Source organism: Drosophila tropicalis, unplaced genomic scaffold (genome assembly GCF_018151085.1).
Source record: "Drosophila tropicalis isolate 14030-0801.00 unplaced genomic scaffold, ASM1815108v1 contig_158, whole genome shotgun sequence".
Lineage (NCBI taxonomy): Eukaryota > Metazoa > Arthropoda > Insecta > Diptera > Drosophilidae > Drosophila > Drosophila tropicalis.
The window spans coordinates 3,621,170-3,638,885 of NW_027172602.1; the positions used below are offsets into that span (position 1 = coordinate 3,621,170).

The window sequence follows — 17,716 nt, forward strand, 5'->3', positions numbered from 1 at the left end:
CTGGACCCTCTATGATGGGCCTCAAATAATGCAACCGCCAGGATCTGCTGGAGCTGTTCCATTTTTCTTTCACAAATCAAGCGGACCACCAGCAGCCAATGGCCAGGTGATCCGCCACCTAAACTTTATGAAAGCCTCAACAATAGGCATGCCAGCGGCCTGACTGCGGCACCTCCTGCATGTGCATCGAAACCCAATCAAATGGTCGCTCTGATTGAAATCGAAGAATCACAGCTCTTCGGGGAGCCTGTCAAGTGGGCTCAAGAATGCAGCGGTGACGTTTCGGATATGGAGACCCGTTTGTCCGTATATAAATAAATAATAATAAAATATAAGAGATCAGTTCAATTGAAAGAACAACCATTATTTCTGTTAAATGTGCGTATTAATTTGGATATTTTGCTTGTGAAAAAAGTCTAAGGTGTTTTAGTCTTATATTTTCAGCAATCAATTAATTAAAATAGGAATTTATTTTTCGGGGTTTTGTCTCACAATCTGCTGTAACAGCACTTAATCGAAATAAGTATTAGTCTCATGTTTTACAATGTTTCGCTGTTGTAACGGAAATTAAAAAATGCAACTGACGTTAGTTTAGCTCTCTTTTGTGTTTCTTTTTTGAAGCTTCTCTGTACATACATACATACCTACATATATTCTCACGCAGTACGTAAAAAAAGCTTTGCCGGAATATCTTTATGATAATATATATTTAGCAATCGCCTAGCATCAAGAGAGTACACAACAGAGAGGGGCTCAAAAAAAAAGAGATGGGGGCAGTGGAAGAGTAAACGAGAGCGAACTTGTGGCGAATGCAATTACGGCTGTTGTGTGCGTTCGTATCTAGATGTGTGTGTGTGTGTGTGTGGGTGGGTTGGTGAGTGGTTTGGGGGTCTGGTATAGAAGTTGGGGATGGTCGTTCATTTGTGTGTGTATTTCAGTTGTGTTGTTCGCACGTCAAAGTCAGTCGACAGTTTCAGTTACTACAACGATTTCAAGACCTATAGACGTTTATACACGTTTGCACGCGCGCGCATCAATTAAGTAACGGAGGTGTTAAAAGAAAATTAAAACAAAAAAAGAAAACTAAAATAAAAGCAAACCAAATAGAATTTAATTTAAAAAAAAAAAAATACAAGTTCACACCGATAGATAAAATCAATTCAATTATACAACACGCCCCCACTCATGGTATATAACAAAATTGAAATCAATTGATAATAATAGTTGTGATTACAAAAAAGAAAAAAATACAACTACATATGTACATCGAGAACAGAGTGTTAGAAAAATTTACAGAACTACGAGAACTACTTGGTACATAAAATAAAGATAAAAAAGTCCGAGCCGAATGTTGTTCCATTTCCATTTTCGTTATCTAGCGTCAGTAGGGCAGTGGTGCTCCACTTTGCTTGCTTTCGGCTATTGTGTGTGTGTGTGTGTGTGTGTGTGTGTGTGTGAATGCTCCACCAGCTGTTAAACCACACAGATACATACATACATATGTATGTACATCCCCTTAGTTGGTTGTGTTCTCTATACAGTGTAGCTTTTGGCCCGACACAAATTCAACATCAACAACAACAATATTGGTGTAGTAGCAGCAGCATCTCAGCTCTTTCTCAACACTCTCTCTCTCTCACTGTTTGTTGGGATCACAACTTGTGCTCAGCTGACAGCTGATAATTACTTACAAATGTATGTATGTACATGGATACGTATATATGTATGTACTTTTCTACATAACTCGCTGTACATAATATACTCAATTATATGACGTCGAAGACAACCCATTTATTAATAGGTAATATACCTAAATACATATGTACATATGTATGTATGTACATACAACCTTATTTGTCATTTCAATTTTCGTATATTAAAGTAGATAATAACGCCAAAAAAAATACGAAATCATGTGCTCGGATATGTGACGTAAAAGCCCACAACTCTTTATTACGTCTCGACTTTTATATGTATGGCTGTTTTTTTTTTTTTAAATTCTTTTATTTAGAACAACTTCTGCATTCCCAAAGCAAAAAACAAACCGACTAAAATTAAAATAGTGATTAATAATGGAATCGATCACATTGAATCGAAGTGCTGAAACGTTCACTTGTTTGTACACCACCAGTTTTTTTAATTAATTAGTGTGGACAAAAATAACGAAGATCTTGCCAAATGGATCCTAATGCTTAAACCATTTCCAAAGACTCTTGAATTCAATTTCTTGTAGCAAAGTGTGTGTAAAGCTTTTGATAATATTTAGGATACTGGAAAAGCCTATTTAATCTACAAACAAGAAACTAATAATACCAAATCGATTTTTTTTATTTATAACAAAGGAAAGACAAGAATTGAGTGAAATTTGCGTGTTTTTTACTTATTTTTTCGGGGGGTCTTTTAGAGAATGTGTGTGTTGAGTGTACATACATATGTATGTATGTATGTATGCAAAAAGAGTGTAGCGGGCTGCAGAATATTCAGTGATGAGGAAAATGTCAATAGCACACACACATGCATACACATACAGACGGTCGGTCAGCTGTTTTGTGTTGTTTTGCCAGCCAAAAGAGAACAAAAAAAAGTTTGTGGGGGAGTGCACAAGGTGTTGGAAGCTCATTGTCTGCCTCTGTCTCTCACTTCGTACCTCTCTCTCTCTCTCTCTCTGAAGCTCTCGCTTTTGCTGCTGCTGCTGCTGCTGCTCTCTCAAACAATGTCTATGTGCGTGCATGTGTTTGAGTACCGTACGCTTTCTGTTCTAGTCAGTGGATATTGTTGGCTGCTGACATTCAAGTACAAGTTGTTTCGTGGTTTTTGTGTGATCTTGTAATATAAAGTGTACGGTATATTCATTTGTATGTACAAACATCTTTTTAATGTACAAGCATATATGTATATAATGTACACATGTATATGTATATATATATATATAGGTGCATACATATATACAAGTCGTTTTTATGTGCACTTGCTAAGATATGCTCAAAAAGGAAAATAACCTAAAATACATAATAATTATGCAATGCTTGGCAAGAAATTTCTAGTTTAATTTCTTGTTTTTTTTTTCTTGTGTTTTTTGTTGTGAGACAAATAAAATGTTAGTGCGCGAATTGAAAACAAAATCAAGTGCCTTCCTTTCCCACACAAAAACACACACACACACACACATACGCACATAGCCATACTACAAAAAGCAGCTATAGTTTTTCTCTCTTTTACTCTCTCGCTTACTCGATGATTTTATGTAATCACCTCCCTCTTTTACGTTTACACATCGTCAGCTGACAGCAAAAATAAAAAAAGCATATTCAAAAACAAAAAAAAAAAAACAACAAACTTAAAACCAAAGAAAAAAGAACAACAATTCAGTGATGTAACAAACAAATTCTATTCGTCGTAGATAAAAAAAAGAATTAACAAAGTAAAAACTGGGAAATTTAATAATCAAAACGAAAACAAAATCAAATCAAATACAGAATCGGAAATTAAACAATCAATGGATAAATGTCGAAAAAAAAAAAAAAAAAATTGTTTTGTCTACCCACATTTACAATGTGTACTTCGATTGATCGATCGTGCTCGTTGCTCTAGTTATGGAAAAATAAGAAAAAATATAAAAGCAAATTGACACAAAAGTTTTCTGTTTAACCGGGTTGTTTTTGTAGTTTTGTGTGTTTTCGTTGTTTTTTTTTTCTTCTTTTTTTTTCATTCAATATTCGCACGTCTCTAATTATCTACAAACAAACAAATTGAAGGCTGAATGACTGATAGAGCGTATCACAAATGCCCTTACTTTCAGTTTGTTACTTAAATCGATATTTTGTGTTGGGAGCTTCTCAACGAACACCTCCATTATCAGAAATACCTGGCAAAAAAAGAAAGACAATGAGTTGTTGGCTCTACATTACATTGCCAATGCAGTTAAAGTTTATATATAAATACTTTGATTATCGTTCTAAAATTAAAGGTCGCGTGTCTCTTTCAAATAATTTACATAAAAAACTTCTCTTACAACTTAACTGATCATGCTGGAATTTCATGCTACTGCAGTTGAGCAGAAAAGTATGCTATAGTTTATGATCAATGTTACGTATACGCCATCCTAGCCCATGAAGTGTACCCAAAAACTGGGAATTTTCATATTCGATGGACGTAAACAACCAAAAAAGCAAAATCAACAACATTTCATGGCTCAGCTGCTATCTCTCTCTATATCTTTTTCGTTCTTTCTCGGTGTCTTAAGCTTGCTTTCTCTTTCGCACTGTTGCACTCTACGCACGAAAAATCAATAAAATCTGGGCCAAGCGTTTTTAAAGGTTGATTTATATGTGACGCGCTGGTTGCGACCTAAACTTTGCTTTCGCATTTGTGTATGTGTGTGTTTGTGTGTGTGTGTGTGTGGGCGTATATAAATAAACTCCAATTACGGCGTTTCGTTGGCTAGTTATAGCTTATCCCTCTGCTAGAGGAGCTGTGCTTTTTTTTACCTACATACGAGTGTGTCCTAACGAATGCTTAAAGATTGGTCTGCTGTGCTGTGTCGTCTTTATATATGTATATGTACATATATACTTATATATGCATATATGTATAGTGGTGTGTACATACCTATATATAGATAGGATGTAAGCAAGTACATACATATGTATGTACGTACATAGCACACAAAAAGCATAAAAGTGAAAATTGAGCTTTTTCAAGTTCACAACACAGTTACATCTGCACACCACAGCTGCTTCTGCTACTATTTCCACCAGATCTCAAGATACGCCAAGTAAACTATATAAAGCTGAGACTATAAAAAGCAGCATTCAACAGAAAAGGAATCTGTATTAGGACTTGTATAAGAAGTCTTTTAGTTTTAGCTAATTGCTTGCACAAATGTCAAGGGCAAAGTGCAAGCCATTCCACAACGAATTGCAAGCGTATCAAAAAGACATACATTAACATACACACATACAAATACTTGTATCTATTTCTTTGTCAATTTCACAATCGATAATTGAAATGTAGCATTAATGACCCCAAAAAACATTTTCTAGTCTACATAGGATTTGTATTTACTGTGGAAATAAGCCTAAATGTGCTTATTTTGATGATATGCTACAGGTTAAAAATGGATTCTAGATTCTAGATTAGATATATATAATTGCATTCCTTGTAAGCTTTATAAAATGCATACACTGCACATTCTTGTAGTGGTTGATGTAATTACACATAACGTTGACAAAATCTTTTGAAATTATGAAATATATGTATGTATGTAGGCATTTAAAATGCACCAAGTATATATGTACATATGAACATACATACATACAAACATATATGTATGTATATTCATTCACGTAACGTCATGGCTTCTGTTAGGGTCCTAAAATATATGCGTGGCCTTCAATGTGGGGCATTCAAAATCCAATCCATGCACATTTACGCTCACCCACACCAAAACATATACAAGCAGACATACATATGTATACATACATACATACATACATAGGTATGTGGATATGTATTTGTGGTATGTTTTGGCTTTGTCACTGTGCCCTGGCTGCACGTTCACATACACAAACACATAGAGGACGAGCTGTTGCAGATAAATGTGCAACATAACTATGTGTGTGTATGTGAGACTGTTCTCTCGGGTCGTTAATATGTCATTGCGCATACGCAATACAAGAACCAGAGAGAGCTAGAGAGCGAGCAAAAGTGAGAACGACGACTGGAATGAGAGAAAGCTTCGCTTTGCTCCAGTTACAGTTACACTTACGATGGCTTTGCTTTCCCTCTCTTCTCACACACACACACATTCTCCTCCCACTCTTTCTCTTCCTGTCTCCATGTCTGTCTCTTTGCCTGTTAACCTATATTCAATGATGACATTTTATGTAGGTGCAGCATACTACTACTGAAACTAGGGAATGACGTACACAAATCCATGCTCAGGTATGCAACACATGCATGCATACATACATACATACATATGTATGTATGTTGCATTTTCCCTTTTGAGAACTTCCTCTAGGCTAAGCTGAGAATTTTTGTTAACTTTCTTTATTCACATTTTACGTGACGAAATGTTCGTTTACACACACACATATTTGTCTTTTGTTTTGTTGGTTTTGGCCTAATCATCACTGGTTTCAACAATGCGAGATATAATGGGTATATCCTCTTCTTTGGTATTGCCCATGGCTGCACTAGGACTAAGACAACTCTGTACATAATTATGCCTGAAATCATTCCAACGCCTTGTCTTCAGATAATTGGCAAATAACTCGCCACGTGTTGGTACATTGCATTCAAAATAGAAACGGCGCAGTGGCCATACATGGCCAGGATTTTGTTGGGGTTCCATTAACCAAAAGCGTGGCAATAGCAAACATTGGACGACAGTGCGTGACATTATCACACGATGCTCCATTTTCTCACCCAAACCGAAGATTCCTCCATATGTGAGTGAGCCGACATCAATGAAATGTGTTTCAGTACGTTGCTAGGATAAACAATAAATAGAAGAAGAACATTTTAGTTTATTATTTACATAGCTCTACTTACACTTGGTGGCTTATGACATTCTTGAATATTTTGTACACTAGATGCTTCCGATGATTCGCTATTACTGACAGTAAATATTTCTGATTCACTTTCACTATTCTCGCCATCCACATTCATTGCAGATAATTTACGATTTAATAGTGCACTGCGACTTTTTCCCATTGAAAATGTGCTGTGTGCCTTAATTTTGTGTTGTGATTCCACTTTCAGGTCTTCATCAATATCATCGGAGTACTCTTCTTCAATATATTCATAGTAGTCATCATTCATCATATCAAATTCGTCGTCGTACTCCTCTTCCACATCTTCGACATAGAATCTACGATGTTTTGTATGCTTTGGTAGCTTTGGCCGATAATGTTTCAAAACCTTAAAAGTTTTGTGTTTCCTGAGCTTTTTAATAGCCTCCAGCGTTTTGCCAATTCCGCAGTATGCCTCGATTTCGTCAAGCGTCATTTTACGCAACTGATAAGAGGATAATAGGATTGAAATTTCACTATGAAATATTATTGAGCATTTCATACCGCTTTATTATTTTTAGTTTCATTATCCTCCGATGATGAAGCCAAAATATCCTGAACATCGAATTCTTGAGTATCTGCTCCTGGCTGATGACGCGACAAAACCGACGACAATTTTCCAACTCTAGAACTTTTCTCAGACTCTGGAAACATAACCGATTCACCATTATGAAGATCAACTAACTCGTAGCCAACACGGCCATTCTTTATATTAGCCTAGAGAATCAGAGTTATCATAGAGTTATCATGTAGTAATCGTGGCTGCCAAATAGGACTGACCAACATATTGAGACACTGCAATATTACGCATTCACCGCTCAATATAAAATGGACATAACTAACTGAACCCTTATCCTCATAGTATATTGTTTCCAATGGTTCATATTGCACTAAATTCCCAAACTTACAGGCATGAATTCTCTAGACAATTAAAAAAAAAGATGAATAATAAATGAATAAATGAATTTATGCTGTATGCAATTAAATGATTTCTTGCCTGATTTTCATTAAAGAATTCAAAATAGTCCAACGAACGCAATGCCTTCTTTTTCTCGTTCCATTGCTTTGTCATAAATGGGCCCAATATGCGATTGTAATCAGTCTCAAATATGGCCAAAAGTTCACAATTGGCTACATGTAAAACCAAAAAAAAAAAAAAGTTCTTAGCAAAAAACCGCAGTGAATTTTATGGAAAAAAACAAAAACATCTTACAAATGGCCACATAAGTGTACATTCTAGCACAATCTTCAACCTTCTCAACATCACCAATGCAATCACCAGGACCAAATATGGCCTCTGATATCCATGTGACCTCTTTTGTTTTCTAAAGAACACATAAATCTCAATTCGAGGTCAAAGTATTGTTTAATCTTTATTTACCTTATTGTAGATGCGCTTTTTCATTTCCACTTCACCGGTTATTATAAAATAAACGGTTATGGGCGTGTCACCTTCCTTGAGGATTACGCGATCTGTATGAATTGTCATGAATTTCAAAACTGGCACCATACGAGCTCGTATTTTCTATGTTTTGCTGAGAGACATGAATTACTATACACATAAACAAATAACCAAATGTCACCCACACACCCACACACACACACACACACACACAGTGACCTACCGGTGGTATTTTTGAGAAACAAGTTAAATTCGCTATAATCAGGCATAACTTTTTACGCTCATCGATGGTCCGAGACCAAGGCTGTGTACGCAAAAGGGACTTTTCCTGCAAATACACAAATACATACACACATACATCGATTTGGGACACAATTGTTGCACTCACTGCCAAAGTTAGCATGCCACTCTTACGCTTCTGGCGCAGAAGGAGAGCTACTTTTCGTTTCACATTCGTCGAGAAGCCCTGCTCTTCGGAATCGCTAAGCCATTGCTGATTCAGTATGACACTGCGTACCAGTTTCTTGAATCGCAAACATAAAGCTCTTCGCTGTTTCGCCACATCAGCATCTCGAGATCTTTTTGCCGCCGCCATGGTTACTATAGTGTTTTAGATATCTATATATATATTTTTTTGATTTTTTTTAAATTTTTGTATATTTTTTTTTAAATTTTATTTATTTTTTTACTTTTGTGTGTTGTGTTTGTGTCTAGTGGTATTGTGAATTGTGTTTATGTTGTATGTATGACAGGTGAGGCAAAGCCAGAATGTGTACTTCATATAATTGTAGGTGAATTTGGAAATTTGACAGATAAAAAATGGCTATTGTTAGAGGAAATCTACCTCAAAAGAGGCAATCAAAATGATCTTTTATGATCAACAGAGTAAAAGTATTTATTGAAAATCACTTAAATGTTAGTATTACTTACTAAATCTCATTGAACCGTTTAATACTAAAAGCAATAACCTTAATTTATTAGTTGCTATTTACACATAGTTGTGAAAAATACAAGGCTCTCAGCACTTAACTTGGCTAAGAGATTGAAAAAAATCATTATATTTGTATTTTTTATTCCATTTGCCTAATCCATTTTACTCTCTGTTCTCTTTATTTTATAGGTAAAGACGCCAAATCAAATTGTATCCCAAATAACAGATAAAATATTATAATAAATTCAAACACAAAAAAAGAAAAGAAAAGAAAAGAGAAAGCCATGCACTTTAATGTATCTCGATTGTAAATACTGGAAAACATCCAAGCCAAACAACACACAAGAAAGAAAAAAAAAACGTCAAAAAATTTGTAGTAACTTAATCTAGATAACCATGCTTATTATGACAGACAAAACTAAAACTGGAAGGGGAACAGAAACAGAATCGAAACTCATTTGATTTCAGACTACAAAACAAAACAAGACGCTTCTTATTCGAAAACGAGAAACTTTTACATACTACTACTGGATAACAAAAATAAAAACAAAAACTAAAACAAAAGAAACAATACAAAAACCACGTATGTATATATGAAAAAACCATCATTAAACTCACAGGCAACCAATTAACTAAAAGTAACTGCTATTGTATTTGGAAATATAGAAACAGAAACCCAAACCAGACCAAAAATCAAAAGAAAACCTAAAAATTGATTCCAATGCCGAAACTGATGCCGAAACCAAAAAAAAACAAATAACAACTAAGCAACATCACAAATCCATAGATTTCTAAATTAACTTTCGATGTGCGAATGATCAATCAAACAACAGTCAAAACAAAAATACACAACACATCAACAACAACAACACGGAGCAAATCTTAAGGACGAATGTTACGAGCCAATCAATAGTCACTGATCCAAACAAAACCGTCAAGGCAGAGGCACTCTTGCCATCGAACAACTTCGCGATCTGACCGCAAGTTCCATAAGAGATTAAGAGAGAACGAGCCAAACAGAGACCCTTACCGCAAGAGAGGAGAGAGAGAGCCTAGCAGGAAGGAAGAGGATCTAAACAAATAGGGCTACCAAAATGCATATTGAAATTCAAGTGGCTTTGAATTTCGTCATTTCCTATCTCTATAATAAATTGCCACGAAGGCGTGTCAATATATTTGGCGAAGAGTTGGAAAAGGCTCTGCGTGACAAATTCCGAGGACATTGGTATCCAGACAAACCATTTAAGGTGAAACACCTGTTCATCTTGTTTTTGTTTCTAGCCGAAACTAATTTCAAATTTTCTATCGTTTTAGGGTTCGGCTTATCGATGCCTCAAAACTGGGGATCCAATTGATTCAGTGCTAGAACGTGCTGCTCGTGAAAGTGGAGTACCAATCAGTGATATATTAGAGAATCTGCCGAGTGAGCTTTCAGTATGGGTAGATCCCGGTGAGGTGTCATTTCGCATTGGTGAAAAGGGCGCTGTAAAGGTAAATATAAGAGGATGTTAGGGCGAAACACAACAACTGAAAGTACTTCTCCCCCCCCTTTCAGATTTTGTATACAGAAAACAATGATAACCAAGAGGACAGCCATTCAGCGGATCGTGAAGTTACCAAGACTTTTAATCCGGAGGCGCAATGTTTTCGTCCCATCGATGCGGTCAATACAACAATGAACCAATTGAGCTTGAGTCCGAAATCTTTGCCATTACCAATGTCAAATCAATCGATGGGCGGCTCTGCAGCTGTTTCCTCGCCACATTCGGCCGCATCATCGGCATCGCCAACTTATCAGAAGGGCAGTCCAAATCCAAATCCCAATCTGAATGCAAGTGCAGCGAGTGGTGGCTCTGGAGCCAGTTCATCTGCTGCCACCGCCGCCTTTTGCAGCGTGCTGCCGCTCAGGCCCCATTGACTTTCACGACAGCAACATTTGCTCAAACCAAATTTGGTAGTACCAAATTGAAGACCACTTCGAAGCGTACCAATAAGTAAGTGAAGAACCATCACATTAACTCGCGGTGTACTCGATGTGTGTGTGTGTGTGTGTGTGTGTATGATAAGATATACATGTTTGTATATGATTTGTTTTGTTTTTGTATTGCAGCAGCGCTTATCGCATGTCGCCTACTGAGTTCTCCAATTACATTAAACAGCGCGCCATCCAACAGCAGCAGCTCCATGGACATGGACATATATCCTCATCGTCGGCGGCGTCCGCATATGGCGCCTTGGAAGCTGCCAATGCAGCCGTCTCACCGGCCCGTTCCTTGTCGCCCAATCCTCTGGTGGCGGCTGCTGCAGCCGCAGCTGCTGCTGCCGGGGCTGCAGCTGCTGCAGCGGCAGATCAATTCTATTATGGCCCAACGATGGGACAATTGTATCCACAATTTAATGCTGCTAGTGTTCAACAGCAGCAGCAACAACAACAGCAGCAACAACAACAACAGCAGCAACGTTCGCCACTTTTCGATGCTCATTTTCAGGCAGAAGCCGCCGCCGCCGCCGCTGCCGCTGCCGGTCTGGGATTGTTTGCAAATAACGCCAAGTTCAGTACTTATTTAGAACCATGCTATTTCGCTAATAATGCTGCTGCTGCTGCCGCTGCCAGCGGCCTGCTCCAACAGCAACAGCAGCAACAACAACAACAACAGCAGCAGCAGCAGCAACAACAACAGCAGCAGCAGCAACAACAGCAGCAACAACAACAGCAACAGCAACAAAACGAACAACAAACGAATAGCGGTGGCGACAATTGCTACGGACTTGTCGATACGGATTGTAATAATATTGTTGTTGGACCCAATGGTGTCGCCGTGGCCATCGAACAGGAGGTGATGATGGCTGCCGCTGCCGCTGCAGCCGCCGCCGCTGCTGCTGCTGCCGCCGCAGCCAATGAATCTGGCCAAATTGTTGTCACATCTATGGGTGGTGACTCATCCAACGAATCTAGTCCCATTGCCACACCCATTGGGGTTTCGGCTTCTTCTGGTAATGGCAATGGCCATCAATCGCAGCAGCAGCAGCAGCAGCAACAACAACAACAACAGCAGCAGCAGCAACAACAAGAACAAGAATCTTCAACTACATCAGCTAATAGCAAACTAATTGACGGCATCAATTCATTCTATGGCACTGGATCGTCATATCAGCAGCTGTTGGTGGCCAACTAGGCAACCCATTGATCCCATTGTTAAATCGTTTTCGTTTCATTAGAATTAATTCTCCTGTTTTTCCATGCGAAATTCCAAGACATCAAAACCAAAATAATGGATGAAACAAACTTAAAAAAGGCTCCAGAAAAAAAAAACTGAAAAAAAAAAAATGAAATGAAATCAAGGAATTGCTGGAAAGTATAAAAACACAAAAACAAAACCACAAAAAAAAAAAAAAACTTTAAAAACAAATGCATAGAAGCATTAGAGGCAATACAATCAACCAGATGATATAATGATACAATATTCTATTTTTTACATCAGATTGAAATGCAGCCCCCACATCGTTCATATGTATAGCCGATTCTCGGGGAATCAACTGGGTTATCTGTTTGCATGTGGATGGTGGCGGAGCATATATATATATATTTATATATAATATACCTATAGATATATATATACATATATACATACATATGTATATAGAAATAAATATGTATGTGTGTGTGTGTAGATATGTATAGATATTCATATTTATATATATATATATATGAGTATGTGTATGTGTGTATGTGTATATATAAATGTGTATATATATATATATGTAAATGTATATATATATATACATTTGCATATATATATATATATACTCAGTATATACATTGGGGTAGCTATACACAATACAATATTTATTTTGTTATTAAATTGGAAATCCTTTAGTCGAAAGTCTTTTTAAACAGAACGAGAAGAAGAAGAAGCAGGAGCATACATACATATGTATGTGTGTTTGTGTGCTTGTGTGTGACCCAGGATCTCGTATTTCTTCCTTCTTTCACACTGCCTACCCTTTGTTTCTATGCTGTCTTCTATTCTAGCCTTCTTTGTGCCCTTAACAATAGGTCTTAAGGGTAAAAAGTTCTATATATACAAACATATATGTATATAAATTAGCCAAGAAAGCTTCCGAAAGAAGACATCTCGACCACAGAGAAGACGAATGGGTTAAACTGCAAGAAAGGTTGACAGAAATTCTTCCAAATGAAGCAATAAAAAAAAAAAAAAACATACAAATAAAAACAGAAAACGAGAGAAAAAGTCGTATTCAATATCTATCTACTTTATATGTGTCTCGATGATGCCGTTGGATCAGCAATCCAATCTTTTAACAAAAAACAAGAATATTACCAGAAAACAAAAATATATATATATATATATAGTAGGCAAGAATTGATTGAAGAATTGAAAGTCTAGTTAGAAAGATATCATCATCATCTTCATCATGCCTAGACCTTCTCAACTAATTGTTCTTAATTGTTATACATATTAAAATTAAAAAAAAAAAATATATATATATATATATAAAATCTATTAGTAACATTGGATAACTTTGGACATTAAGTTTTTAATTAGTTCTTAAGAGATAAGCTCATTTTTGATATCAAGAAACAATTTCGAAAAACATAAACAAATTAAGTAACTTAAACTTGCATGCCCGCCGCCAATACATATATGTATATACATACATACATATATATGTACATATAGATATATGTATGTATATGTAAATAGATATATTTGTAAAGGCTTTGACTAAAATTAACTTAGATGAATTTAGCTTAAGATATTGGTCTGATTTACTCATTGTTTTTCTAATCTGGCGCGAGAGAGAGAGAGAGACGGAAGGCAAATGTCAATTGTCTTCAAATCTCTTCCCATTGTTATCTATATAGTGAAAATGTCTACTCATAATTCCGATTCGTGATATCGTTAAATTTAATTTAGATATACATCTTCTATAACTTAGTTGGAACCTAAATTGGTCGAATCGGAATATCACATTGGAGAAAATCGAAAACGAAACAAAAAAAAAAAAAAAAAAAAGGGAAAAGGGTATGCAAGTTACAAAATAGACACTTTTCTATAATTTTGTTCATTAGTCACTTATTAATCTTGTTATTATTACTATTATTATTTCGTATACCTTTAATTTTTTTTGTTAGTTCTTAACTTTCGTATATATATATATATATGTCTATATGTATATGTAAATGCTATGTATATGTATTACTATTTGACTTTATTCTTTTTTTTTTATATTGTATATCTATTTTTATATGAACATTTGTAATTTTTGATAAATCGAAAGTAAAGTTAAAAACTTACAACAAAAAAAAAAAACAACACAAAAAAAAAATGAAAAATTATGATGATAAATAAAAAAAAAAAAACACAAAAGCAAAAGGGAAAAAAAAAGCCAAAAAAAAAACAAAAATACAATTTTATACTTTTTATATGGGCTTATGTGAATCACAAATACATACATAAAAAACATACATACATACATACATACCTTTGTGCTATATAAATGTTGACTTTGATTTCCAAAAGCAAAAAAAAACAAAAAAAAAAAAAATTTAATAAATATTTAAACTTTTTTTTAAAATACATATATGTGTAAATAGTTAAATTTTCCTTTTCCCGCAATTTTCTTTCCAAATATGTGTGTATATATATACAAACAAAAGAAATTAATAAATGAATAGCAACTACAATAACAACAACACTTCTTGTTAAGTAGAAATTCATAACTAAAGAAGTTAGTTAAAAAATGTTTGCCAAATGAACTGCTCGCTGGTATTGAATTTCGATCTATATACATATATATAAATGTACATTTAGATAGATTCGATTAGACTTAACAAAGAATTAATTTCAAAATACATTTATTCATTATTCTTTCCAAAATAATCCACAAATTTCTATGACTTGAACGAAAATTTCAAAACCAAAAGCTAAAGCAGTGAACAGTTCATTTGAAAAATAGTTTTGAGGTGATTTTCAGTTTTCGAATAATAATGTATGTACCTACGAAACACACACACACACACACACACTTACACAAAGAAATAACAAGTATAAAACTAAACAAAACTTACCACTGAAACAAAAGCAAAGAAGAAAACACAAAAACAAAATATTGATATGATATGAAAGTTTAATGAAACATTTAAGTACCTTATTGTCAAGCTTCTAACTAAAAACTAAACTAAGAAAAAGAAACGAACAACAACTAAAAATAAACTCAACTACAATAACATTAAAGCTTAAAACTTTCGTGATTAGAAGGATTGGCCAAATGCCATCAATAATCAATAAGGACAAGATCAAGCCAAATCACTTAATGTTCTTAGATGAAGATGAAATCGAATTGTAAAAGGACACACACACACCTTTGTTTGTATCCTTTTAGACGGGGATGTCTCTTATATCTTGAGTTTCCATTGATTGCCATTATGTAGTGCAAAAGGCCTCAATATATCAGTCTATCAGTTTATATACATATATATAGATGTACATATATATATATTTCGGTGACCACTTTGAATTGTTGTCAATTTTTGAGACAGTTGTCTATGTATATGTATGATTGATTAGAACTTTGATGAAACTTCTAAGAAATGCACGAATTAACATTGAGTACAGGAAACGATAATGGTAATTAGTAATTAAATGTTGTACAGTTTTCGTTTTGTTTTCCTTTTTGTTATTGTGTGTGTAAATGTGTTAAATAATTATAAGTCTGTACATTTGTCTCTATATGTGTATTTAATCTCGATGTACTATACATACATACATACATACATATGTATGTATGTGTATGCTTGAAAAACCTGTGTGTCTGTTATTCATACATAAAATCTACATATAAAAAAAGAAAAAATATATATACAGATATATATAACTCGTGTATACACAAATGTTAACAAAATGTCCCACATGCCATATGAATAAGAATTATAGTAGTCTCCAAATCTGACAAATCTGAATGTATAACTAACACAATTTGTAATAACTGATACTGGTATCCGTTAGCTCCTTCCCCCCTTCCCCTTCCCTCTCTCCTCCCACACTAGACTAGGCTTTTTCCCAATTTGTGATACCCAAAAGCCATTCTCTAGCCAGACTCACTCAAAGCCCAAAAAAACCAAAACACCAGATACAGAAATATATATCTACATATATATATATATATATACGGATAACCGATTAAGGTTTTAGATTTTACATAGATAAATAATAAAAGACAAAAACCAATTTAAACAAAATTTTATTAAACAATTAAGTGAGTGTGTATGTAACTTCTTGTCATCTTGATCGTTTTTTCTGTTTATACTTTTTTGAAACTATCAATGTGTTTAGATAATATCTAATGCTAGAATGTATGTAATTACAGTTTCCCCCCCCTGCTCCTACTCCCCCCCACACACACACACACACATTCCATTGGTTTTAAAAAACACACACACACACACACACACACACACTTGTGCATATGAATTTATAAACTTTTTGTAAATGTAGTTAGACATACAAATTCATTAAATCGATGTACAATTTTTTGTATATTTTTTAAGATAAAAACCAACAAAAGAAAACAAAAAAAAACAAGAACACACACATTTGTTCAATTTTCAATAAGCTTTTTTCCAACAACAACAACAAAACTATGTGTCCACATATACATACATACATACATACATATATATTGTATAATAGTGTAATATCATTCAAATTCAACTGACAAAAAGCTTGTATCTGTATCTGTGACCCAATACTTTTTATTCTACATACATATATCGACTATATATGTACATATATATATATAGTGTACCCACTGAATAGAAACTTTCAGAGATTTTATTTTACTATTTGGTTATTGTTTTTTGTTTTCTAGGTATTGGGATGGTACTAAGTATATATGTATGTATGTATTGACATTTCAACTTTTCACCTAAGAATAATAGATATATATACAACAACATATATATATATATATATATATGAATAATTATATGTGTGTACAAAACATAATACTAACCCATCCGTGTAGTTTAGATCAGGGACCGTAATATTCAAATATTATGCAATATAATAACTAAAGAAAAAAAACTAAGAAAAAACCCACACAAGTTCTCAACAAAAAATATAAAAAAAAAAAAAGGATAACAAATTCTGCTATATATTTTTACGAACAAATTTCTGCATTCCCAACGAGAATCACTAACACTGAGCCCTGCATTATTATGTAACTTCTATAGAAATAAATATAACAACAAAAACGAAACGAAAACCAAATTAAAAAAAAAAAAAACATAATTATTGTAATAGAGATCTAATGTAAATAGAAAAAAAAACATAGTAAAATGTAATGGTTTTTGGTTTCGATTTCGATATTTCAGTTTGATTGAATTGTTCTTTCTAATCCCAAAAAGAAAAACAAAAAAGAACTATGTACAATTCGGTATGTATTTGTACTTAGAGAAATGTAACAATAATTTATTAAATAAATGCATATCACTGGATACAATAAATATATAAATTGATAAAAAAAAAAAAAAATTCAAATACACGCATTATGCAAAATGGAAAGAAACCAAAAAGATGGAAAAACATGTACATACATATAAAACGAATATATGGATTTCAAGTGCTATATACATATATACGTATATGCGTGTATTTCGATATTTAGTACAGAAAATATTCAATCAATTTAAGCATAATGAGAATGAAGTGGAAAAACTAAGCAAGAGAGAACAACAACAAAAACTTTATCTGTAAATAATGGAACATATACATGCTTACGTAT

At 34.2% G+C, this 17,716-nt stretch overlaps 2 protein-coding genes across 6 annotated transcripts; one reads left to right on the forward strand and one right to left on the reverse strand.

Annotated features, from left to right (window-relative positions):
* The first annotated feature begins 984 nt into the window (after positions 1–984).
* Tob (Transducer of ERBB2) lies at positions 985–13,954 on the forward strand. The gene is given in 7 exon segments (XM_068302294.1): positions 985–1,188; positions 9,098–9,491; positions 9,575–10,155; positions 10,223–10,399; positions 10,464–10,796; positions 10,799–10,902; positions 11,019–13,954. Coding segments are annotated over 5 exon segments (1,833 nt in total). The 5' UTR covers positions 985–1,188; positions 9,098–9,491; positions 9,575–10,002; the 3' UTR covers positions 12,085–13,954.
* Positions 6,036–8,745, reverse strand: LOC137586247 (uncharacterized). Of its 5 annotated transcripts, none has more exons than XM_068302258.1 (9): positions 8,366–8,745; positions 8,201–8,305; positions 7,957–8,100; positions 7,789–7,900; positions 7,573–7,706; positions 7,356–7,496; positions 7,080–7,292; positions 6,556–7,020; positions 6,036–6,493 (listed from the first exon to the last, which is right to left on the reverse strand). In XM_068302258.1, the coding sequence occupies exons 1-9, from the start codon at positions 8,570–8,572 to the stop codon at positions 6,125–6,127; spliced, it is 1,890 nt and encodes a 629-aa protein (XP_068158359.1). In that variant the 5' UTR covers positions 8,573–8,745; the 3' UTR covers positions 6,036–6,124. The 5 variants fall into 5 exon arrangements, with proteins under 5 accessions (XP_068158359.1, XP_068158367.1, XP_068158376.1 ...); XM_068302266.1 differs by having other exon boundaries at positions 7,957–8,110; positions 8,366–8,389; XM_068302275.1 differs by lacking the exons at positions 8,201–8,305; positions 8,366–8,745 and having other exon boundaries at positions 7,789–7,890; positions 7,957–7,986.
* Positions 13,955–17,716: the final 3,762 nt, after the last annotated feature.